The 25,605-nt window shown below is 50.1% G+C and overlaps 1 protein-coding gene across 1 annotated transcript in view; it reads right to left on the bottom strand.

The window, feature by feature from the left end:
• NOS1 (nitric oxide synthase 1) overlaps positions 1-25,361 on the bottom strand; it is a 39,048-nt gene extending 13,687 nt beyond the window's left edge. Inside the window, exons 1-12 of the mRNA XM_009480289.2 lie at positions 24,634-25,361; positions 14,964-15,090; positions 9,248-9,385; positions 8,643-8,788; positions 8,125-8,287; positions 6,765-6,856; positions 6,055-6,196; positions 5,182-5,321; positions 4,580-4,754; positions 3,381-3,482; positions 2,406-2,600; positions 1,157-1,242 (exon numbers count right to left, since the gene is read on the bottom strand). Of these exons, the coding sequence (XP_009478564.1) occupies positions 1,157-1,242; positions 2,406-2,600; positions 3,381-3,482; positions 4,580-4,754; positions 5,182-5,321; positions 6,055-6,196; positions 6,765-6,856; positions 8,125-8,287; positions 8,643-8,788; positions 9,248-9,385; positions 14,964-15,090; positions 24,634-25,361 (2,234 nt within the window). The remainder of the gene's footprint in view (positions 1-1,156; positions 1,243-2,405; positions 2,601-3,380; positions 3,483-4,579; positions 4,755-5,181; positions 5,322-6,054; positions 6,197-6,764; positions 6,857-8,124; positions 8,288-8,642; positions 8,789-9,247; positions 9,386-14,963; positions 15,091-24,633) is intronic.
• Positions 25,362-25,605: the final 244 nt, after the last annotated feature.

The following is a 25,605-nucleotide window of genomic DNA, read 5'->3' as shown; positions in this document are numbered from 1 at the left end:
ATCAGGCACAATGGAGATTTTTTTTTTTTAAATTACCTGTCATGCTCACATTTTTATAAAATCATTTATCAATCTCACACACACACAAATAAAAGCATTGTTTCTTCTAACTCAATGGCTCAATTAATCTTCCTGTGCTCTCCACCAGCTCCGGGCTGCAGCCCAGACCTAGGCACCAGTGTCAGCCTAAGGAGCACATTCATCAGCTGCTGATCATGTTTATGGATGCGCCATGGAAAATACCCTACAGAAGGTGACAGCTGAAGAGTGGGAACAAACTGATAGTAGTGACCTGGGGAAACTGAAGCATGGGGAGATGCTGTGAACAGCACAAGGCCACCTGGCAGCCTGGCCACAGATACCAGGGCAGACCCAGCCCTTCAAAATCTTGGTCCAGGGTTCTGCTACTGCAGAGCCAGCAGCTCCTACAAGAACCTCTCTGCCAATGGCCTACAGGGGAGGCATTCAGGCCAGGATCAGCCAAAGGGTCCAAATTACACTTCATTCCTACACTCCTGCTGACTGCTTTGGCAGGGGAGAAGGACTTGTGTGGCCCATTACTAGGGGTCAACTGGCCGTGAAGTGCAAATCTCAGCTTGGTCCTGATCCATCTGCTACCTGTAGGGAGATTCCTTATTCCTATCTCTCCCCTCCTTGCAAAGTGGGTGTTTGGAGGTTTAGACATGCACTGGAGACAAGTGCTCCTCGAGCACCTAGAAAGTCAGTGAGAGAAAGAGAAATATGGCCACGACTATCATCTTGCTTGTGCCAGCATGGCCTTGAACAGTGATGACTGATCTCTCTGCCCCAGGAGGCTATGAAAGCAGAAACAGGCAATGTACCCCCACAAAGTGAGAAAGACATTCCTGAGCATTGAAGACCACCTTACTGGAGAATGAACCAGCTTGAGAGAAGAGACTATTCACCTGGTCACACACCTTTTGGTGGTCTAATGGGGTGTTCAAAGGACTGTCTGTTTCTCCAAATGTCCCTCTTGGCAGCTAAAGCCTTCAGTGGCCTGAGATCCAGGCTCGCAACCAATCAGTTTGCACACATCTGTAGGGTAGCGCTATCAAACAGCACAGCAAACAGAGCTGTCCAAAATCAGGACCAGCCCCAAGCACTCCAGGGCTTTTCAAAGTCCACTGGTACTTACTTTGCTAACTTCTTAAAGCCAATGGCCCTCTTCTTGGTAGGCGTCCCGTTGACCCCTTTCCACACGTGGGTGTTCCAGGGGTCCGGCTAGGAGAGAGGAGAGTAGCAGTGGCTGATGGGCAGTGCTCAGACCTTCGAGAAATGCTGTATCTACAGCACTGAGCATTGAATTCCTCTAGTCACTCTAGGGGAGGACTAGCTGACCTCTACACAGCTCTTGATCTCTTGTATAGGTCCCTGGTCCTTGGAGCCCTGTGGGTTTCTTGAAGCAGTGGGGCAATGGAGTATGCACAGAAAAACTGCAATATAATAAAACCTTGATGGCTTGTAACAGCATCTGGCCAAATGCCTTCTCATGTCTGAGATGGGCATTAAATGACCACAAGCAAAGAGAAGGCAGGCAACACGAGAAGGGGAGACGTGATGGAAACACATCCTTCCTCCTCCCCAGCCCACGGGTTTTTTTTTCCTAAGAGGCCCTTTGGGAAGTGGGGGCAACTGAAGCAAGGAACAAGCACACAGAAGCTGATTCAGTGCCCTTGCAGGCGGCTGTCTGTAATCAGGGCCAGGAACCATCAGGGTTCCTGGTGGATTGCTTATAGAAATGAACAGACTGCTCCTGTTTTGTGATTGTTCCTTAAGGGCTCTTGACTAAAGGTCACATTGTGTGAAAACCACCGGAGCAGGGATGGTTGGCTAATGAGGGCGTGTTTGCTTAAGGCCCTTTTTCCCATGGTCTGAAGTGTTAAATACTCCAGCACCAGCATTTCAGCCTGCTGCTTGGCCTGCTGGGCAGGAGTTCCCCCCATCAAGTTGTTGGATCCCCAAGCTGGCAGGATCCATCCACTCAAACCTGCAGGCTGGAGGGAGGAGGGATACGGTGACTACCAGGTCATTTCCTCACCTACCCATCAAAGTGCAAAATCAGGCACTTCCAAAGGGAGGAACTCTGCTTAGTTCCACTTCCAAGGGTAAAAGTTGGGGCCTCATCATGTCCCATGTTCCCATTGAGGGGCAAAAAGCCATTGCCCTGGGAAAAGGTATAACATCCATGGGTTATTACACCATATTAGGGGGAATCATGAATTATACCTGTTCATGAACTTCACTGCCTTGAGGGACAGCTTGTTGAAGGGATTAGATAGTGTCCTTCTCCTTCCTGCATTTTCTGAACTCCAGCTCCCACCCTGCTCTATGCACCCTTACCTTTGGGCATGCAGCACTGGTGAAAGGTAAGGTGCAGACAGTACCTGGTACTCAAAGGAGGGTGTGAGACGGTAGTTGAGCATTTCCTGATGGAAAACTGGGGTGATACTGCCAGACATTGGTGGGACAATCCACACCCAGTCAGCAGGACAGCCTCCACGGCATCGGTACTCATTCTCCATGTGCTTGATAAAGGACTCAGTGGCTGAGTGGTGATCCACAATGGTCACCTTGTCACTCTGTTTGAAGGAGAAGAAAGCAGAACCAACAACTGTGGGTTAATAGTCCCCAGAAGGTGAAAGCCAAAATTTTACTTTTGCAGCTGTTTGACCCAAAAATGCCTCACTCCATGGTCTTACAGGACTGTACCTTTGGAGGTGACACTGGGTGGCTGCTGACCCTGGTCTTCCCAAGGAGCACAGTCACCGAGCAATGTCTTTTTCCAGGGCTGAGAAGCTGCCCTTGTCCTTCCTGAGTAGATGCACTATGGGATGGCTGTTCCTTCTGTTATTTGTCATGGGCCAAGCAAAGACTAAGATGGCATGAATGGGATGGTGCATCCCCTGCTCAGACCCTTGGGGAACTCATTCATGGCTTGCACAACACAACGAGCAGTTCTGATCCAGCTCTGGCTCCCAGCTTCCACCCTCTGAAGTCGGGTTGCCAAGGACTGGTTTTGCTACTCAACCTTTAAGTGCAAGTGAGAGGAGAACCTGGGCCAATTCTTGCCTCATGGATGGGACAGAAGGGCTGGATCTTGCCCTCTAGGGGCACTCCCTCTGGACCAGCAGAACTCAGATGCTGGTAGTGATGTCTTTGCAACATCCAGGGCACAGAGATTATTAAATTCCACTGCAGGCTCCTGGAACAGCCCAAAACTAGGAAGGCACAGCACAATTTCAGCTGAGTGTATCAGCTGCTGCCATTGTCCTTAGGCAGATGCCTCCATCCTTGTCCCATCCAATACTTGTGTCCCTCAAGCCTGACCCAAACACAACAGAGTCCTGCTACTCAGGTACCTGGAAGCTGTACAGCACAGCGATGTTAATCTCCACCAGGGCCTGGTCCTTCCACAGTGATGAAGTTTTCCTCATATCCAGATTCATTTTCTTGGCCACTTGCTGTAACAAAACATGGTAGAAGGTGAACACTTTTAATGGCCAAGAACCAAGGACTGAAGATCTCTTTCTGGGGAGAGGAACTCAGAGGAGGGACCCAGGCTGACACAAGGCACCGACAGGGCAGGGCAGCACACTTGCAATGAAGGGCTGACATTTTGCCTTCCTCTGGGAAGATGTAGTCATACCTTTTCCTCTCCATGACAGGAGCAAGGCCAGTCTGACCTCCCTTCCTCCCCCAGGGAACAGGAAGACTAAATGCTGCTGGAAAGGGCCATCAAGAGCAGTTGATCTTTGTGGGAGGAGAGGAAATGGGTGGGTCCATGGGGCAGCAGGAGATTATGGTGATCCATGTGCAGGGAGGAACAGACCCCTGCACCCCTTCGCATGCCAGACCCCCTGCTGCTCCCAAATTCTGTTCTTTCTCAGCCCGTTTCTTCCACCTGGAGTCCTTCCCCCAGACACTATCACAGATGGGCATGTGCACACACACACACTCACTCTCGCCCCTCTGGTTTTCAGGCAACTGGGGAAGGATGCAGTGTAACACAGCGCTCCTTGGAAGGGCAAAGGAGCCACCCTTGTTGGGTGCAGATCCCCTGCACCAGCACCTCCCATGGCTTGGCTTTGTCTCTGACTCACCCTGTCCCCACTGTGGAAAGTCCCCAAGCCACGGCAGAATGCTCCAGAGTGGCCAGCTGGAGGGTCCCCATGAGGAGGCATGTCCCTGACGAGTCACCAAGTGCCTCAGCACCCTCTCAGCCCCACTATGTCTTTGCACTTGACCTCAGTCAAGCACATGACCAGGTGCCTGCTGATCCATAAGATGCTTTGAGAAGTCTGTGGGGAGCTCAACAGGCCTCACACTTGCTGTGTTAGATACTAGCTGGCCCCATAGGACACAAAAAAACTTGCCAGACCATCACACCCTTGGCCATGTGGCTCCAGGAGTACATAACTGCTCTCTATGGGAGACTTGGATGTCCTGTACTCTCCCACCCAGGAAAACACTCTCCCAGTGTCCTGCCTGCTCTCCAGTAACTTCACACACACCTGCTGCACCCCAGGAGTGCCTAGCCTCCTTGAGGAGGAGGAATTACCTCCAGTATGTTGTAGCGAGAGTTGTCACAATAGTCCCGGACCCCAATCTCTGTGCCCATGTACCAGCCGCTGAAGGGGCAGGCAGAAAACTCCAAGCCACCAATCTCGAGGAGCATGTTGGAAACTGCTGGCAAACCATACCACTTCAGGCCCAGGTCCTTAAACCACTCAAACCTGCCAGGATACAACAGGGTTAGGCAATCAGCTAGAGCCCCCCTGCCCAGTGAAGGCAGGGGAATGGAGGAGGTTACTTTGCTACCAGCCACCAGGCTGAAGGACATGTGAGCAGAACTGTTTCTGGAGGCAATATCTCCCTTAGGGGCTGTTTATGGGGAGAAAGCAATATATCAGGAGCATTACAGAATGGCGTAAGTCCTGGGAGGCTTCAAGGAAAGGGAAACCAGCCCTGAGACAAGGACAAAACTTGCTTTCCACCTCCAGACTCTGCTAGCTTTACATCAGAGTGGAGGGAAGATCTGGAAGAGGGTCTTGGGTAAAGCACCCAAGCCACAACAAGGAAAGGCAAAGCACAGGAGATGGCTTAGGGTGAAACCAGAGGAGCTGAGTCCTACTGATCCCCTTGAACAGTTTCAGGGCTTACTTGGGATGCCGGATGGGAACTTCCAGCACAAGCTCTGGTGGGATTTCGAAGAGCTCTGGATCGTTGCCGTTGGCTTGGAGGAGCAGAGGCAGGATATCAAAGCGCCCGTGTGGTGCCTTCCACCCTTGCTGAATGCAGATCTACAGGCAGAACAAAGGTGGGGTTTAGAAGTCCCAGCAGATCACCTGCTCTTCAGGCATTATGGGCAGGGAGTTGCAAGGTACTGAGCGGTGTCTCCTAACAGCATCTCTGCTCAGCCCTTACTATTGAGTAATAACCTCCATCCAAGGGAGCTACGACATGGGGTTCCCCGTCACACCAACCTGTGGCCTTGTAAGGGGGATTTGGGCTGAAAATGAGCCTAGAACAAGATCCCCAGGTAGGATCATGGCTCTGAAAAAGCTGCTTACCCTATTTGTGCCTGTAATGGTGAAGGAGAAAATAGGTGAGAAAAGCAGAGGAGTTTGGGAAGAGCTGAGCAGAGCACTGGTGCTCTGTGGGCAGCACCAACAGGCAGTGACAAAAGGCAAATCTAATTTCTGATTCCCACTGGCCCAGGTCAGCAGTGGGCCCACATGTCCTCCTCCAACAATTCCCTCAGCACCACTAAGTGACCTCTTCTCAGCAAAAGCAAAGTGCGATAAGAGTCTTCTGGTGCGGCTATGACCAACTCCTGCTGTGTGGAAACAGCTCTCATTCCTGGGAAAATATCTGAGGGTGAGACAAATCCAGCTTCACTCTGTGGCACTGCAGTGGGTGCGATAAACCCTGCTTGGCCCAGCATGCTTCTCACTCCTGGGATGGTCAGAGCTTCTGCATGCCCCTACCAGCCCCATGCCCATGGTGCCCAGGAAGGATGGCTTCAGCCAGTACCTCCGTCAGCTCCACATTTGCGGGGTCTCCCAGGATAGTGCCGTCGGGCTGCTTGTAGCCAGCGTAGCGGATGAGCTGGGCATTCCATATGCGGAAATCGTGCTTGCTGTCCGTCCGCTGTGGGAAGATGGTAATAGCAGATCTGGAAGGAAGAAGCAGCACTGGTGAATGCTGAGGATGTTGCAAGGGCACAGGACAGGGGTCATCAGAGGAACAGCAAAGTGTTGCAGGGGAAACGTGCTTCCCCTGCTTGCCACCACGCTGTGCACCACCTCTGCTGGTGCCCTGGACAAGACTCAAATATTTATTCTATTTACTTCACCAGAAGAAGTCATGGCCAGGTGCAGTCCAGCTCTGGAATTTGGGGTGTTTCCAGCAATTCAGCTCCAGGCAGAAGCTGGCTGCTAACATGGGGTTTCAGATAGATCTGAAGAGCAGCCTGTGCTCTGCATTTGATGCAGAATATAGCAAAAGAAAAATAATTGGAAAGTCTGCCCTTTGCAGTCACACAGAGGGAAGAGATATACTTGGACCAGCAGGACACCTTCCCCTGATATCAGGTCCTTCTAACGCTCCCCAGGACAGGTGCTGGCTACAACCATCCTGTTGTGCAGTGGCTGCTAAAGGTGCCAGCGTCAGCAGGGCCCAGAGCTGGGTTGACACATGTCCAGAGGCCTTCAGATATAAACTCTGGTCACCTGGTGGCTCACCTGAGGTTTCCTTTGTTGGTGGCATATTTGATGTGGTTGCAGATATAATTGAACATCCCATGGGCTGTGGTGCAGTCCCGGGCATCAAACACCTGGAACATCAAACAGTGGAAGCAATTGTGGCAATGCTACAGGATGCTCCAACTCCTAGGGCAGAGCCAAGGAGAAGAAACACAGCACAGGGAAAGCCCTAGAGGCCACCGTGACTTTTTAGGTAACTAAAGCTCCATTAATTATGTGTTCCCTGCCTTTACAACACGTGGATGTCTAATCCAGCTGCCCCTTCTGCTTTGGAGAGGTGAGTCTGCTGCTGCTCAGGCAAAAACCTCCTCAGTCCAGTGCTCTCAACCTGCTGCTGTTCCTGGCTTATCCACCAACAGTTTTGGCCTCTGCTCTTTGTCTCTTGCAGATCAAGACTCAAAGCTGAAATAGGACAGGTATCAGTCAGGCCTGAGATCTACTGAGAGGATGGGGAATCACAGAATCATAGAATGGTTTGGGTTGGAAGGGACCTTTAAAAGTTGTCTAATCCAACCCTCCTGCAATTCAGCAGGCATATCTTCAACTAGACCAGGCAGCTCAGAGCCCTGTCTAACCTGACCTTGACTGTTTCCAGGGATGGGGTATCTACACAAGTATGGGGAAACCAGGAAAGAGGGTCAACAGGAGGCTTGAAGACAACTTCTTGCAGAAACAGCTCCTCCCAAGGTTCACATAGGCCAAAAGAAACAGTGAAAGAGAAGAGCTGAAGGCTGAGCTGGGAGTGAAGGAGGCCCAGCCTCCTGGCCCCAGGCAGTGCTTATACCCTGTGTGAAGCAGCCACAAGAATTACTCAGCAGCACTTGAGATGTGCTCCAGGTTACAGAGGGAGAAGTCAACTCCGTACCAAGGGATTCAGCTACAGATCACTAATTCAGATCCTCCCCTAAACTTCCAGCTAGTTAAAAGGGCACTGAGCCAAATCTTCTCCTGCCATAGCATCTCTGTACCAAGATTGAGCGTGTGCTGCTGCCTCTCTCCAGGCAAAGCAATAGTTTTGGAAGCAGCATGTAAGATATTGGAGCAGTATCTGATTTTGGAAAATCTTCTCTAGAGTGCCAGCTTCCCATTGGCCCCATTTCAGACACAGACACCTTGGCTGCACCTACCCCACAGATGCTTTTCCAGCTCCTGCTGGCTTCCCAGCCCATGCATCCCCAAAGCTGTCAAGGAGAGCATAGCTGGGGTGTGCTGAATACCCCCAACTGTACCTGTGCTGTGCTTCCCTGGGTATTTGAAGAGCAAGTTTTGCCTCTCCAAAACTCCAGTGCATCCTTTGGCAGGCAATGTGCCAGCTGTCTCCAGCTGTGCTGGTGCTCACCTGCAGCTTGGACCACTGAATCCTGCCCACACAGCGGGCTGCATTTCTCCAGGCATGCTTGGCTCCATAGATCAGTTCTGTGTCACGCAGCTGGTAGGTATCAGTGGCTTCAATCTCCTTGGTCACTTCCTCCAGCCTTTCCATGTGGGCCTTGGAGCCAGATCTGCATGTGTGGGGAATGGAGGAGATGGCAATCACCAACCCAGGTGGAAGACAGGGAATCCTGCTGCTCTCCACCTGGGCATGAGTTCTTTCTATCTTAAACACGTGTGCACATACACACATGCACGTGTGTGCTTTCAGATAACAGATGACCAAGTGCAAATGGGAGAGGTCAGTAATTTGCACAGAGGCACACAACAAATGCTAGGAATGAAATTCCCCTGAAGCAGCAGCTGAATGTGGAGCACCACAGCCTCACCCTGCTTGACTTTCACAAGTGTGAAAGATCAGATCATATGTAACACCTCAGCACAAGCAGCAGCCAGGGCCTGCGACCTTCTCCAGTCAATGCTTACCTCTTTATGGAGGAGTAGTACTGGTCAATGAAGTCTTTAGCCAAGAGGAGCACCTCCTCTTTTGTCCTGGTATCTTCTGACTTGCGGATGTGCTGGCTAGGGGTCATTACTGAGCCCATGCAGATCTGCTCAGTGCACGCAGTGGCCTGATGAGACAGAATGAGGTAAGTGTGTCCTGGGTTAATGCAGCACTTTTGGTTACATGAGCTGGGGGAAGTCAAAATTAGCTATGCAGAAGTTGATGGCATCTTTGGCAAACAGGTACGTTTCCAGTTTATTTGTTTTCATACCTATCAGTAATGTTGTGTAAGACAGCTCAAGCATGTGCAGTCATCTCTTGTCCCATGCAATACAGACAATTGGAGCTCACTAGATTCTTTCCCCAGCTTGGCATAAAGTCATATGCTTTTCCTCATTTATCCCAGATTGGCTTCCCTCTCACCCAGTTTATTGCACCAGAGGTTTGAAACTCAGACATCACTGGAGACAAAAGACTGGCCTGAATTCATCCAGTTCTGCACTCCCTGGTGAGTCCATCTTGGAACACTGTGATTGACTCAATTATGCTCAGACAACTTTTGGCCAGTCCTATCAACTCTACTCACCATCGCTGTTTTGAGGTGCAGAGTGTCGTGAAGCACAGAGCCTGTCTCCCAGTTCTTGATTTTGACAAACCGCTGGCATTTGGAGGGACTTCCATTCACTGTGTTCTTAGTTGGGGACTGCCGTCCGGATGGCAGTGGCTGGACAACAGTGAAGACCAAGCACAAGGTTAGTATTCATCAATGAGATACAGGAAAAAGGCCACAATAACAAGCAGCATCTTGTAGTATTGGATGCCTGTGCTTAAATCCTAGTGATAATATAGCAAGACAAGGTATATGATCCAAATATTGGCAGGATTTGGCATCCTACAATGGAGCAACCAACTCTTAATGCAACTGAGAAGTCATCTCTGTGTACAGAACAACCAAACCTCTAGAAGAGGAGTTAAAAAACAGAGACAGAAGTGACTTAGGAGAATGTTGTGTTCAAGTTTCCCAGTGGAAGACTTACCTCTCTAAAGTATATTCATGTTTCTTTTTAAGGAGCATCACCTGCTCAGGTTTACACGTGCCAAGCTCTGCCTCACTAATACGAGCACTGTGAGATACAGCGAACAGCATATCGTTCCTCTGAGCAAGCCAAAGGCACATCTCCTTTGATATCAACGCTGGAAGATCGTAGGAATAAGGATGGATAAATTATGCAAGTGGAAGGGCTGCTGAATTATACATAGTTGGATTACTTCAGTCTCAGCTCTGAATCTCCAGCCCTCCCTGATACTCTGCATCAGGGTGTGCTCATCTAGCACATCTTGAGTTATATGCCAACATAAGGAAGAGCCTCAGCTGACAGAGTTTGTAACGAGAAGAGCTGGCTGCAAGTGCTTGTGTTTGCACATGTTTTCACAGATAATATCTAGTATTTCTACTGTGACCCTTATTCACCCCAAGCACTTAAAAACTTAAAGAGCAATCAGTGTCTGCCAGTGTATCATGGGACAGCAAGATCCTCAGTGGCCCTGGAAAGCAGAGACATTTCTTTTAAGAATCAGATCTTATAGCAGGGTGTAATTCTGTCACTGCAACCACAACGGTGTTGCTGCAGGTTTCAAGGGGAGACCTGATCCCACACCAGAGTGTCCTGTCAAAACCTGCTTATATTTGGCATTGCTTGAAAGTTTGCATCTCTGCAAAGTAGACCTGGGCTTGGACTGAGTTTTGATGTAGCCTACCTTTTGTGTCCTGTGTCCCTTTCTAATCCATCTGCAAGGTTTTTTTAAGGATGGCACTGCCTTCAGCAGACCTGTGCAGAGTCTCACCCTCCTTTTTGGTGGTTCTGGGCTCGTCACAGTTGCAGCTCATCGACTAGCAGCAATAGTACAAATCCAGCATTACAGCCTGAAGGATCAACTGAAGAAAAGCCAGCACATGGTGGAAGAAGCTCTTGTTTCAGAACAAGCACTTTTGCTGATGAGCAAACCCAGGAGGGAAAGCAACAGGGGCCACAAGGATGACAAAAGCAGATGAGGCTCCATGTCTAACTTGTTCTCACTTTGCCAGACAGAGGATTGCTCAGCTTTTCCAATGCAGAGAGTGCGAGACTGATGCCTGGGCTGAGCAGACACCACTGCATTGCCGTGGTGGCAATGTTGGCCATATTTTTTTCCCAGTCCTTGTTTTTACCATATGCTCCACACTTTTTTTCCTGGAAGATAGGGATTTTGCTGCCAAGCAGCCTGAGGTTCACAGTGTAATACCATGTACTGAAAACATATGCTGGGAGCAACAGACAGAGGATGGGGGGGAAGGGAGAGCTTTACAACCTGACCCTTCAGTAGGACCCTCTTTGGTCCTCACAGTTTCCAAAAGCTGCTCTCTGCATGCCTTCAGGCTATGCTGTCTCTGTGACATCCCTCATGTCACAAATCCTGTGATCTTCCCAAGGAGTGTTTTGAAGTGCCAGCCCCTGAAGCCAGATGACCACACAGTGGATCTCAGCTTCCCCTTTCCATGCTGCGGAAAACAAATATAAGACTTCATATGGAGCTCAAAACCAGTAGTAAATAAAAAGAACCTCCTAAATGTAGTCCTGGAACAGCACTGTTTTATAGTTCATTTGTTTTTTCAGTTTTGGGGAATCTGACCTGAATTGTGGCAGTGGCAGTTCCTGGTCATTTTTTTCTGCTTGTTTTACTCTTTCAAGAGAATTAAACCATTCCTGAGCCACTAACTGCATCCCGTGCTCCCTGAACCAACCTGAGCCACCCTTAGGACCAAGGGGATAATCTGCCACCTTCCTTCTGAGCATGATTGCTCAGAGCAGCTCTGTGAGATTGGTAAAACATAGCTGAAAAGTGCTACTCAAAAATGCAAATAAAACTGATCCTCACCTGTACCTCTACCTGCCAGATGGAAATTAGAAGTACCAAGCAGAAAGTGTTGGTTGTATCCAGCACCACTTTTTTATTCTGAGTTGGTTTTGATTTGCTGACAGGGCTTCATTGCAGGTTAGGAGGTGTGCTGCTAAACAACATCTTGCTAGAGCAGGTATGGCCCAAGAGCATGTAATGAATCCAGATGTAGCAATGACCCCATCCTTGGAGTGAGCAAGCTCCTGGTCCAAGCTGGTGGACATTGGCTGCTTAACATCTGCCTACAGATGTTCTACCTTAAACCTCTCTCAAAGCTGTTCCCTTTCCTTTTTGTCTTTTCCTTGCAGGAACTGGCAAAGTTTGAATCTTTGCTGAAAGAGGGCCATGGTGCAGATGCATGCTGAATCCGTGGGATGCCAGCCGGGCTAGAGCAGCCGAGGCTACACCACCTACAAGAAGCAGAGGTGCCAGGTCTGGCAGCCGTATCGCAGAGCAGCTGTGGAGAGTGACGCCCAGAAGAGACTGAGAAAGAGCTCTGTGTGTGTGTGTGTGTGTGTGTTTATGCCTTCCTTGCATGGCAAAGCTGAAGCCAAATATTACCCCTGGTTCTGTCAGGGAGGTTGTGTGAGATCCTTTCATGTTTTAATTAAGCAGCTGTGATATTAGTGACTCAAGAATGGGACAAATGGAGAGACTAACGTAGCAGTCGGGGCGCACATGCATTATGCAAACATCTTTTACAAGGGAGTGTGTTGGCACTTATCGTCAGTGTGCAGCTTGCGAGCTGTCTGCAGCTCTTACAGACACAGGGAAGAAATGCACCCAGCCCCAGGCACTTCTTGGGGCCAGAATGGCAGGCACCATCTCCCTTTTTGCAGACCCAAATGGGCTCTACAGGTCCTCAGCCTTCCACCTGCATCCCAGTTGGGCTTCGTGAGTCCCTGCAGCAATGGCATATATTGCCCTGCTGCAATGCATTGACTATGGGAGGGCGAGGTCTGCAGCATTAGTCCAGGTCACGGATATATTGGCATGCTGACATTTCCTTCCAGACTGCATTAACCCTGCTAGTTGAAAGTGTGTTTTTCGCTTTTATAAAGCTGTAAATCATCCTTACAAGCGTGGAGCTGATATGACTCCCTTCCCCTGCTAGCTACACGGACACACACTCCCCCTGGTTACCCTGGAGCTCCTAACAAATCAATCCATATGGACTGAAATATGACTCACACAGGACCTGGGCTGGTGCAGTCACAGCATCTTTCCACCGGTCAGGTTTAGGGCCAGGGGCATTGGGCTCCTGGGAAACAAATAAAACACGCTGCACTATTTTGCAAAAAGAGGGATAGGGATGAATGCCCAATGGGTCTTTCAGCACTTTGTTACAAGCCTCAGTGAGCATTCCCCACCTGGCCAAGTGAATCCACCAAATCCTGCTTTAAAGAACAACATGTATAAAAAGTTCACACTTGGCTTGACTTGCCCCTGTGTTAACAGTATTTATTGCAGCTTATAAGAAGTTCAGTTGCCTTGACTGCATGCAGCCCTGGGGAATGGCTGCAGGGAGCATGGGGGAAAAACCAAACTGCTTCCAAAAGAGCATACATAGCAATTTGGAGATAAGAAGGATAACAAGAAAGCTGCACATCTAGTGAAAAAAAAATTAAAGGGTTTAATAGCAGCTTAAGACTGGGGGTTTTGGCAGCCCTAACATGGAGAGAAATTAAGCTCTGAACACAGAAGGTTATAAAGTGCTTATAGTAACAGACACATACATGCGAGGAGCTTAGCAAAGGAGGCAGAAAGACAGTGTCTTTTCAGAGCTGGGGAAAAGGGACCAGAGCAGTGACCTGTTCTTGGGTGAGACAGGCTTGTGATACATGCTACAGTGCATAAACTGTGCAGCGGGACATGGGGCTGCCCGGGGATGTCTGTCCAGTAGCTGAACAAAGTGTGTTGCAGCTCTTGGATGCATCCATTTGTGTGTGCCAATGTAGGATGATACCCACTGTAAGGCTGTCTATGCTGCTGGGAGACCTGGCCGCAATCCTGAGCTGCAGCCGGGGAGCTGAGGATGGAAATCGCTCCCAACTGCATCTAAGCACCCAACCAGGTTGGTTAAAACCATGAAGCAAGTCTAGCATGGTCAGGAGTATCTCAGCTGCCCTGCGTGTGCACCTGCACAGCAGGTCTTGCATGTCTCACGAGCCTCCAACACAGTGCGTGCTGCAAAAGTGCACGTGAACATTGTTCTGCTCAGGAGTCCCAGGAGAAACAGCGGTACTCCTGGCACAGGGGGAATGAGGGTGTGGGCAGAGGTAAACCACCACAGCCAAGACCACATCACCTCCATGGGCATGAAGGGACCATGTCACCTCATGTGACCTCACCCCCTGCTTCTGGCTTTGCATCTTGCAAAATGCCCGTGAAATGGGAAAACATCCACTGGCAGAGCCATGGCCTGGGAGGTGCTGCTGGACACTGCTGGGTATCAAGGCCAGGTGGGCCAACATCTGGGTGTCAACCACACCACGAGTGGCACCCACCCAGTGGTAGTCTGCACATGGCATGTCAGTGAGGAGCATTGCATAGCAGGTTGTTGGAGCTGGGAAGAGGCATCAGCCAGAGGTATCTGCTGAGGACATTCCTGAGCTGAGGAAATACTGATTTTCTTGGAAGTCTTCATGTGACCACTAAATCACTTTTCTCCCCTCCCTTGGAAAACAGCCTTTACTATGTCACCCTGAGAAATATGGTGGGGCAAGGAGACCAAATGGTTCCCAGACTGGTCCCCCATGTCCTGCCTTGCTACTGGTTAATCCCATCAGGCAGACACGTTTGCCCAAACAGGCTTGGAAGTGCTCACGCATGTCATGTTTTCCCCGAGGTGATCTTTCTGGCCTGGCAGGATCTGCCTTACGTCTCTGGCTTTGCTACAAATGTGGAGTTAATCCACTTTTGGCAAGGAAGCCTGAGAATTTATGTCCGTGGAGTGTGAGGAGATGAAAAGGCACTGTACAACATATTATCTGAAGTGCTCTGTTGAATTACCATCATATGAATCAAAACGACTTTAACGATGCAACTTGGCTTTTTGCCACGAAAAGGGACAACAGTCCCAAGGCAGGTTTCAGAGTCCTGGTCCCTGGTTGTGCTCCCACTCTGGCCCCTCAGATCAAGAGCATCATTCTCCAGTGACCTGTACGCTGGCTGAACCACGGGGAATTCGGCTTTGGGACCAAATGGGTTCCACACCCCATCAACTCCAGCTCTTGGGATCAAAGGTCTTCAGGGTAGTGCATGTGGCCCTTGCAGGTTCTCTGTGGTGTGAGAGCCCACCAGGATGGGTCACGTACCCCCAAGACCCCTTCCCAACCAAAGCAGCACAAGCCATGGGCTCTTACCTGCTCCACTTCAGAGTAGGGGTTGTTCAGGACCACAGGCACGTTGCTCTTCCCCCACAGGTCACCAAAGACACGGTCGTTCTCCATCCGAGCTGGTAAGGCTTTCTGCGGCTTGTTTTCCCCTTCCCTGAAACTGAAGGGTTAAAAACCATTTGGGTCAGCGGGCTAGAGGGCAGCTGGGTGCTGGGACCACGGGGCCAGGTCCTGGAGTGATGCCGCCAGGACCTGCTCCATCTGCTTCCCACAGGAGCGAAAACTCATGCATCGCTTTGCAGGAGGGGAGGAAACACTCTGCTTCGATGAATCACCGTGGTGAGGGCAACCCAAACACAATAGAAATTTCACTGCGCGGATGAGTGCAGTGCCTGCAAAACAACAGGAAACCCCTGCCCCAGCACTGGCTCTAGCGGGTTTACATGCCAGAACCTCTGCACCCCAAAAACCAAGCTGGAGCCCTGTGAGAACAAGCATGGAAGGGGAAAGGAGAGCCACATGCACTTCCAGCTGCAAAACCTCATAGCAAAACCTCATAGCAAAACCTCACAGCACAACCAGCTGGGTTTGCAGAGCAGCTTGGTGTTTATGAGTAGAGGAAAGGGAAAAAACCCAAGAAAAATAGGTGGCTCCCAGGAGGAAGAGACAGCTCCCTCTCTCCTCTTCCTGACCTTTACAGATGCTGCAAATGCCGTCAAGTGCAAGCGATTTTACCCCAGTAAATTGATGGATTGCCTCCACGGAGCTGGGGATGTTGGTAAGGCTGGGGGACTGAGGATGTCCCCAGCGCTGGCTGCCCTGGCTTGCACAGTGAGAATGGTGTAACTCACGGTGCACACAGTCTACCACACACGTTTGCCTGGGGAATGTACCACAGGATGTCGGTGAGGCTGTTAAATGTCATCCAAGCAGGTGATGGAAAACCATTGCCATGTGAGCTCTCTCAAAGGAGAAAAACAAATGGGGTTTAGAGGCGCGATATTCAGACAAGGCAGGCTGCGGCATCCGCACCAAAGGCACCGACTGCCCTGGTGAGGCCACACATGGGAAGGAACTCCGTGGGTTGGGCTGCACGGGGCCATGGGCCAGGACAGGCATAGCTCCGCGGCTTGCAGCCACGCTGCCTTCAGCCTTGCTCAACAGACCATCGAGGTAATGCATTCTGGCAATTGTTTTGCTCCTGCTGTCAGTTCTTAAAAGTCTTCCAGATGCTCACTAAAGTCAATAATGAGCCTTCCCATTAATGGCGGTGGGCTTTGGGCACTGACCAAAGTAGGACACTTGCACTCAGGACATAATTCACACCAACACAGTGCTCTTGACACCCTCTCAGGAAGACACATATGTACAAATAAATTCAGTTTCACAACCCTCCTTGCTCCCCAGTTCATATCTTCAGGTACAGCTTAAGGAAACTACTTCACTTAAAGATGATCTCCCTGTGCTCTAAGTTTTCTGTAGTTTTTCTGCCTTTACAGAGCAATGTTCAGCTGTCAAAATATTACACTAGGCTCCTGGACACCTTCCAAACATTGACTACCGTAGGGTGTGTCCTGGTTGCGGCTGGAAAAGCTTTGTGGCCAGCTTGGTGAAAGCAAGGAGGTACAGGTGCCATAGGGGCAGTTTTTACTGGGTTTTCTATGCGCCCCCCCAGGAAAAGCAAGCTGTTCTTTTGTGACTTGGCTCCTACGAGTATGTGAAAGGGTTTCAGTCAGATAAAACACAAGAAACCCTACCCACCGCATTGCACAGCCGCAGCCAAAGACAACAGGTCCCAGAGGTCCCAGCTCTCTGCTACACGGTGGCGGTGCTGCCAGGAGTACCGGGTGGCTACGCAGGTCCCAGGGCTGGGGACAACAATGAACCATACAGTACCCACTCTGCCCTCTACCAGCCCATCCAAAGGGGAAGCTCAGGGTCTCTTGACATGTCCAGCCTACCTCCATCCAGAGAATTCCCAGGACCAAGACAGAGAATTAGCAGGGAACATTCAGCACATCTGGCTCTTTCCCCTAAGTCAAGGCCAGCTATTAAACCTCCTAGAGAATATTAATTTCCACAGCTACACATCCCTGACCTCTTGCCCTGAGCCCCATCATATCAGGGAGAGTGGAGGCAGGTCCTGCCCACAGAGCCACTGAGCACATGAAATTATGGGCATACACAAGCCATCTCTCATAGCTGATGAGCCCCAATGTGCTGCTCCCCATAACTGGCCCAAAATCAAGACACAAACACTAAATCCAGAAGGTGATGGAAGAAATACCTTGGCTTTACTGGTGCCTGGGACTTAGCAGAAGGAACCTGCCTCCTGGGGGACCACAGTGCCTCTCCAGGGGCACAGAGTTTGCCTCTATGCAGACAGGAGAGGCTTGGGCAGACAGACCCCAGCGTGCCAGGTATCCCACAGGCGCCTCCAAAATGACACTGAGCATACGCCTGCAGGCACCTGGCATGACCCATTATTTCAAGGAAGGTGTTTGCAAGCCCATCTAAATGTGTGTCTGCCAGCACGAGGGAACCTCGGAGAGGAATCCAGCAATCGGCGGCAGCAGTCGGAGGTCTCGGCCAGGAGGTTGCACGCGTAATCTCATTGTCTGCACACCAGCAAAGCCATAAATGCTGGTACCTATGCCAACAGCACGGAAAAGACCAGGTGCTTGAATTAAGTCATCGCTGTAGTTGGCTACTTTGCGTATTACACGTATTGCTGGAGCGGGGCCCTGCTCCCATTCACTGGCCTCGAGCACCTCCCAACAGTGACTTGCACCATCCTGAGGAACAGTGAAGTCCAGGTGGGCATCAAGGGTTGGACGATCAGGAGCAAATGCTCCATATCCCATTGCATGTTTGCAGCTGGGGCAGAAACGGGTTGCATGTTGCTATTCCTTATGGACTTATGGCTGCGTGAGCTGCCCTCACCCTCAGTCTCTGCTATAAAAGCACAGTCAAGCGTAGCTGCAACAAAGCCATTAGACTAAACTCATGGTTGTATCTCTCGCCTCTGTGCTGGTGTTGTGCTGCAGTTTGCTCAGTGTCGGGTGAGGTGGTCCGTCTCTCGCAGGGCTGCGGGTGCATGCCCCTGCCCTGAGCTAGTGCAGACCTCTCCTGGATGAGGCTGCCCAGAAGTATCCGGCTCTGTCTTTTGGAGAGACACAGGAGGAGAAAAGCCCATTCAGAGCAGCTGCAGCCTCACCCCAGATGGGGAAAAAATTTTTTTAAAAAATCAACTGCTTTATTCTACAAATATTTCCTGCCCATTTCTTGTAACTGCCTTGTTTGTGAGCTCAGACAGGAACAGGGTCTTCTGGGTCAGCTATTTTCATCTCTTGACTTGGCCAGAGATGGCCAAAACACTGTGCCCGATCTCAGCCTCCAGATAATGTTTCCAAAAGCACTTTATCGACAGGAGAGCCCAAAGGGCTGTTCTCACAGGTTCCCAGTGGGCGATGGGGAGGGCACAGTTCCCCCGAGGGGTGTTTCAAGGCAGCCAGGTTGCGCACCTCCAGGGAGCTGCTGTGGGAGCAGACCTGTCTGCAGCTACATAGGGGAGAGGGAGGCTTGCCCTCAGCTCCCAGCAGCCTTTGGAGAAATCTTCCTGACTCATGGTCAGACCTGACCTGGGTGCTTTGGGGCATTGAACAGGATTTTTAAGTTACCACTTTAGTGTCTTTGAAGAACTGGAAGCAATGCTGAAGATCTGTCCTCGGAGGCACTTGTTTGGCTGAACTCTCCCAAAGGCCAGATCCAGGATCCAGAGATCCCTTCTGACCTGGGTCCCACTGCCAGATCCATTAAATACGATTTCAGCAATAACCAAATCTTTTGGATCCAGAGCAGGTTTTGGGGAAGGGACCCCATTTGAGGTCATCTTTTGTTCTGAAAGCAAAATTTGTTACTTAAAAAAAGAAAGAGGAATCCTGCCCTCCCCCACTGGTGCACAGGCAGAGCCTTGGATGCTGCCTCACCTCGGAAAGAGCATCTGGCTGTTTGGAGAAATGAGAGGCACCACTGTTTTCTTTTGACTAATTTGATGATGTTGCAGTGCTCAGAGTGATGAAGCAGAAGGGAAGTTGCTGAGACAGCCCTTTGAGAAATTTCTCCAAAGCTTTTCCGAAAAGAAAAAAAAAAAAAAAAAAAGAGCAAAAAGAAAGTTCGTCACTTCGCTCCTTTGAATTTGCTTGGCACAAGAATCTCTCTGATTTCCCAAGCAGAGATGAGAGATACCACTAGCTGCTGCAATCCCTAGGGGCCAATTTGGATGAACCATTAAGGATGCTGATGTCCACACTTCTGATGATGGCTCTTGTGCCATGATGCCAATAGCAGCACCCTGTGCTGTGACCATGGGAGATGGACCCCTTCCAGGCCTTTGGCCTGGTGGCTGAAAACCCTACACTTGAGCTTGGGACTGCATGGGAAGCTCATACATGCACACCTCATTTGATCTGAGCTTCAGGAGAGAAATACCTTCTTTTTACTTTCTTCCCTTCTCCTGGTGTGTCCTTGGAGACAGCTGCAAGGCTCCACTGCGCATTGCTCCTCCTTCCAGTGCTAGAGGCTGGGGTAAATGGCTCTTGCCCCACCTTTCTTTTGCCCCATGGAAAACTGTACTCCAGAGGGCATTGCACCCTCAGAAGTTAATATTTCCTTGCTATCATGCCCCTGGGGCAGCTCAGAGTCTGCAACGTTGGAAAACGTGCTGGCTGCAGTCTCCTCACCTCAAGGGTTAAGGCAAGGTCTGGCACAGCAGCACGCATTTGAGGGAGAGGCAGGAGAAGGGATCAGGCAGGATCTGGAATTTGCAGGGTGCAGAGGATGGAGCGGAGCTCAGGAAGAAAGCAGGAATGTTGGAAGCAGAAGGAGTAACTTCAAAAGGTGGGATGCACTCCCCGGAGAGTCAGTGGGGCCAGCATGCCCAGAGTGGGTGACTGCAGAATGATCAACGCAAGAAACCACTTCCTAAATGAGAAAGGGGAGCTTGGATGGCACTGAAGGAAGAGGACAAAAGCCTCACCGACAAACATGCAGCATTGATTGAGGAACGTCTTGCACCTTCAGAAGGTCAGAGTGTCACTGGGCTGTGCCCCATGTTGGGATTAGGGACTAATGAGCCGAGCAAGCTGCACAGAACAGCTTTGTAGAGAGGCCTATGAAATACAAGGTTTGTAAATGCTGTTGAGTAGGCATTGACAGATAAAGACCTGGGAACGGATCCAAGTGATCCCAAAGTCCCATCGGCATCGTTAGAGATTCAGCCAGCGTCAGATGCATCCATTCCAGCCGTGCCCAAAGAGTACCTGGCAGATTCCAGCCTCAGCATCTTATTTGGAGGCCAAACACAGTTCAAATCTGCCAGGAGACTGCAGACTCTTATGTGGGCCATGGGTTTGTCTGCTGGGACCACGTACAAGGAGAACGGCCATCCCATGGGATGCAAGAAGCAGCATCAGTACAGGGGCCTGAGCAGGTGAAGGGTACTTTGGAGACTGGTCTGAGAGAGCTCCACAGGGGTGTGTTCAAGGGGAATATGTTATTTGCAGGCACAAAATGCCTCTCTGGATTAGACTGATGCAGTCAGAGTGACAAGGAAGAAGAATCCACCGAGGGAGAAGTGGAGGGTTATTCACTGCCAAAGCTTCCTACTTCACCATTTTGCAGAATGGCAATAACATGATAGTTTCAGGGAACCTTTTCATTTCAGAGGTTTTAAAAGTTTCATGTCCAAGTACAAAATAATGAAGACATCAGAAATGCAAATGAAATGTTTTGAGCAACACAAAGAGATTTTGGCGGCAGCGAAGGAGGTGGGAGGAAGAGAATTTTCTCTTCAAGAACTGCAAAATTACGGGGTTTGTTCCAATGCAGGATGGAGCCTGAAACCTTGAAACCCTTCATAAACAGAATTCCTGCTCTCAGCACACTTCTCCCTCTCAGGGCTGCTGATGCTGCTTTTTGGACTGAAACTGCCATGTTTCCATCATGCTGTTCATGTTATGGAATAGACCTGAAAAGAAAGATAAATACTGGCAACTTGGTGGAGGGGTAGAGGGAGGGAAGATGGGACATGACAATCTCCCTAAAGCTCAGAGGGAAAAACAGACCTGTGTTAGCTGGCAGAGAGTGAATCAAACTCTATTTTTGTTTTCTAGCCCACAGTGAGCCTCATGGCAGATATGCCAGCTCTCATCATACCTTGTGCCCCACTTCCATGCTCTGTTTTATGATCAACTTGATCGCAAATGGCTTAAGCCAAGTAGCAGACATTCAGCCATGGTCGCAGCCCACCCCATGGGCAGGCACCATGGACCCAGGACACCTTACAGCTGGAAATGAGCAGGGAGCAAAAGCCAGGTCATTGCAGGAGCAACTCCCCCCGGGGGTGCAGACCATGGATGCAAGGGGTGGAGATGAACTGATACTTTTTCCCAATGCATGCTTAACAGTTTCCAGTTTTCCTTGCAAGTAACATTAGAGACATGGGCTGGAAGCCCAAAGCATCAGGTGTAATTTGAATCACTTTTGGCAAAGCCCACCTTGAACAAGAAGTGTTTGGCTCCTGTGAATAGCCACAGACTTGTACCATTTTTTCTGCCCTAGGAAAGCTGTCACAGCTCTGCAAGCTGGACCAGCTTTGACAAAGTGCTGCAGGCTGTGAAGGTCAGCACCAGGCAAAGACAGAGACAGAACAGGATGGGTCCCAAGACCAGCATCTCCAGCTGGATCAATAGTCAAGTGGTCCAGGCTGTAGGTGTCAAGTTCAACCTCGAGTGAGGTTTTGCACCTTCCTGGGGTCTAGGTAGAGCTCTATTCCTGCTTTGACTAACGCCAGCTTTGCTTGCACTCCCCCAAGGCTGGAGAAGTCACAGCCTACAGCATTAGAGCTGCATCAATCTGATAAAGCTTGCTTTTTTTTTTTTTTTTTGGCATTTCTTTGGCATTGACCAACACAGTCTCCACGGTTATCTGCTCCCCATCACTCCCTGACCTTTCTGCACTTCTCTTATGGACCAAGAAAACTCTCACTATAGAAGACCTTCACGATGCCCCAGCTCTGTCTGAGACCAAGCAGAGGAGATGAATCATCTCCAGCACGTCGCAGGAGTGGGAGGAGAGGCAGCTGAGAAATGCCCTTTACCCTGCAGAGCAGCTCTTGACAAGTTTTCCCAGCATTATATCTCCTTTCCCACTTCTCTGCTCAAGCACAGGTCTTCTCACTCATAGAGTCCTACCACAAGAGCGAGACTGCAGCTTTTCATCAAGCAGAAGACTGAAGACTAATTTTGACTGAAAAGTGGATTTTCAGTCCCAAGGTACATAGATTACATAGATTTAAAAAAAAAAAAAAAAGATATTGAAAAATAAAATGAGTGGAGTTTTGGTGAAGTACCCACTTTGTTAATATTCTTGCTGGTTTGAGGTCCTTCAGTTTAAGTGAATTCAAAGTGTTTCGGTTTAATCTTTTTATGAGTAGAAGAGACTCCTCAAAGAAAAACCACATTTTTCAGCCTTTCCCCCAGCTGGAGCAGAATTTCCTTGGAGAACCTGCAGCTGGTGGGACAGGATGGGGCCACTGGGGGACGCAGTTTGAAGGGTGAGGCTGTACCTTGTATCAGTACCCCCTCCGGGGGCTTCACCAGATCATGACCCAGCTCCATCACAGCAGTCTTAGCAAAAACAGAGGGACAGAAGGGATTTCTAAGCACCCCTGCACATTTTGTTGGACCTGTAGTCAAGCACAACCTCTTCAAGGTCTCAATTCTTTGGTTGTTTAAACCAGGTTCTGCCAGGGATGGGTTGGTGCTGGATTAAAGGACGTGCAGTCTGGGCAGGTAGCCCTGAGACTTCCAGGGAGAGTGCCGGGCTCAGGGGGTTAAATTGCTTCCTATTACACAGCAGAGACCAAAACCAACAGTTTCTGAAAGCAGCCAAACAAAAAAGCAGTGTGCCAAGACCTGGGGGTGTGCGTGGCAGGAGGGGACGGCAGGGAAGGATGTTCCCTGCTTGCCCTATCCCACCGCTCTTCCCCAGACATCTGCCACCCACCACCAATCCCGAGCTGAGCTGATTTTCTTTTCTTTTGACTTAGTGTGACCACCCTAACAGGCTTTGTGTAACTGTGTCCTCCACAGAAAAAATGCACAATTTGAGAGCCAGCAGAAATGACGGCGTGAAAATAACCAGAAGTAACAAAAAGAAGATGGAAAACACATGGTGTGGGTGTTGGTTTGTGACGGGAGTGGTTGGGAGCTCAGCGTGGGCTCTGCCACTGAGCCAGGCAGGGAACCCACCACAGGGATCCCACTCCTCTGCAGCCAACAGCTCTGCCTTTCATCTCTCATTGTTTCTGATAAAAAAAAAAAAACAACCAAAACAAAACATTTTTTCCCCCTCCCTAAGGAAGCAGGTGCAGCAAGGGAACTTGGAGTTACAAATCCCTCTGTCACTGAACCGAGATCACCAGCTTCAGCGAACCATCCTGAAAAAGCCTCCTGGCTTTTACAGCCAGTCAATAACCTAGGGCAGCCACAACCTGCTGCAGCACTTGACACTGCTAAAATGTGTTCAGGGACTTGGGGAAAGGCAACAGGAAAAGGCAACCTATCATTGCTAATAAACGGCCAGGAGGCAAGAGAGCTGGTACCAAAAAAAATTGCTACTAACAATATTTTTGCAAAGCATGAAGGGCCACAGGGAGCTGCTTCGGCTCCAGAGAAATGGTCTACATCTCAGGGAAATGCCAAGGAAGATCAGGAGGGCAACACCACCTTGCAGAAGCAGATATCAGAAATGAAGCAATTCAGCCCACATGATAGGACTTCACCCTCGTCAAGAGGCCATGGGGCAAGCATTCATGTGTCCCCACCCTTGTTATACATGCATGCACATATTGAAATAATTAGCTTGATCTAGAAAGAGTGGAGGGCGTGAACAGGCAGCTCTGCTGTTGCATTTCAACAAGGGATGGCTATTTCTGAGCTCTCGACAGGAAATATTTCCTCCCTTCCCAGAAGACAGGAGCACCCAAGGCAGGTCCCACTGCCCTTGCATAGAGGTCCCCTTGGCTTCAGCTGGCGCTGGACTGGGGCTCCCCTCTCCCTTCCCCAAAGCCAGAGCCTGACTTCCAAAAGCACAGAAGGTTTTGAAACTCATTTCTCCTGGGAAGCATTGTGCTCTGCAGGTCTGACCTTCCTTCTCCCTCTCTGGCAGTTAATCAATAGCAGATTTCAAGGGGAGAGCTCCAAAGCAGAATAGCAAGGACAGACAATAGCATAAATCTGATTTGGCAGGTGGGGAAACTGAGGCACAGGATTTTCTTTAAAACTTAAAGCAAGTGAGATTGAGAACATGGAACAGAAACAAATCCTAGCCTAGCCCATGATGCACCACATTGCATAGCTCAGCTTTCCATGAGACATTACTCCTGCCATCTCCCCAATTTCCCACGCTTACATTTTTCTCCCTTTCTTCCACCATCTACTCCCAATTTTTCATTCCTTTTACCTTCCCCTCATCAACTGCTTCCCCCTTTTTTTGCATCCTTTCCTCTCCATCTCCATCCTGCTGTGTCAGCAGCCTATTCTGAGGAAGTGCCCACTGACACCTAAACCAGACATGCTGGGTAGCCAAAACCAGCACATTTCACCAAATGTAAAAAATGTATTTAGGGACCTACCAGTCCACCTGGACTTCTATATCTCTTGTTTCTACCTTGGAGGGTGCATCTCCATCACTGTCCTTACTGCTGCTCTTCAGGAGATCCAGGACAGGCTCGATTTCTTTGAGCAGTTCATTGTCTTCCACGCTGCCATTGAGGCAAGGGTGACCACAAGCACCCTCCTTCCCCTTCCCAGCGTTCTGTCCTTTGCTGCCGGTAACAATGCCGTTAACGTGGACCATCGGCTCCACCTCCTGCCCGATCTCTCTTGTCCACAGGGAGCCCATGGTGCGGTCAGCTGCTGGCAGTGGCTGCTCTTTGCTGTGCAGGCTTGGGTTGGAAAAGTCAACTGCCTTTGGAGTCAGGTAGAGGGGTCTGGTGACACGGATGGTTTTCGGTGTCCCGTCACCTGCAAAAGTGGTCTCCAGGTGAGTGGTGAAGCCCTCGGGGCCCCGCAGGATGAGGACCACGTAGGTCTCGGAGGCGATGCTTCTCAGTATCTCCAATGCAGTCTCATAGCTCATGTCCACCAGGGGCCTGCCATTGACAGCTAAAATTATGTCCCCAGCCTGGATGAGGCCACTCTGCTCTGCAGCCCCTCCCCGGATCAAGTCTGAGATGATGACGGGTGGCTTGCTGACGCGCTCCTTCACCAGGAAGCCGAGGCCGCCCACCTTGCGTTTGAAGAGCCTCACCGAGATGACGTTGGGCTGTATCTGCTGCACACTGAACACATTCTCTTCCATGGCAGCCCCCCTCTTTGAGCCTGCAGACCAGGACCTTGACACCCACTGAGCGCAGAGAAATTCACTGCCTGAGATGCTTATCCACGCTGGGGCAGGGAAGGAGCAACTCTTTGGCTTTTAAGCAACTGGCTTCACTGCAAAACTCTGGGCTTCAGCTGCAGGCTAGCTTTCTGCAGCATACTTGCTGACACCTCTCTCCCAAAGCGGTGTCCTGGGGAAAGCAGGGTGTATCACCGGTGGAAAG

Source organism: Pelecanus crispus, chromosome 11 (genome assembly GCF_030463565.1).
Source record: "Pelecanus crispus isolate bPelCri1 chromosome 11, bPelCri1.pri, whole genome shotgun sequence".
Classification (NCBI taxonomy): Eukaryota; Metazoa; Chordata; class Aves; order Pelecaniformes; family Pelecanidae; genus Pelecanus; species Pelecanus crispus.
The sequence above is the reverse complement of the archived record's forward strand: the minus strand, read 5'-3'. Positions and strand labels throughout refer to the sequence as shown.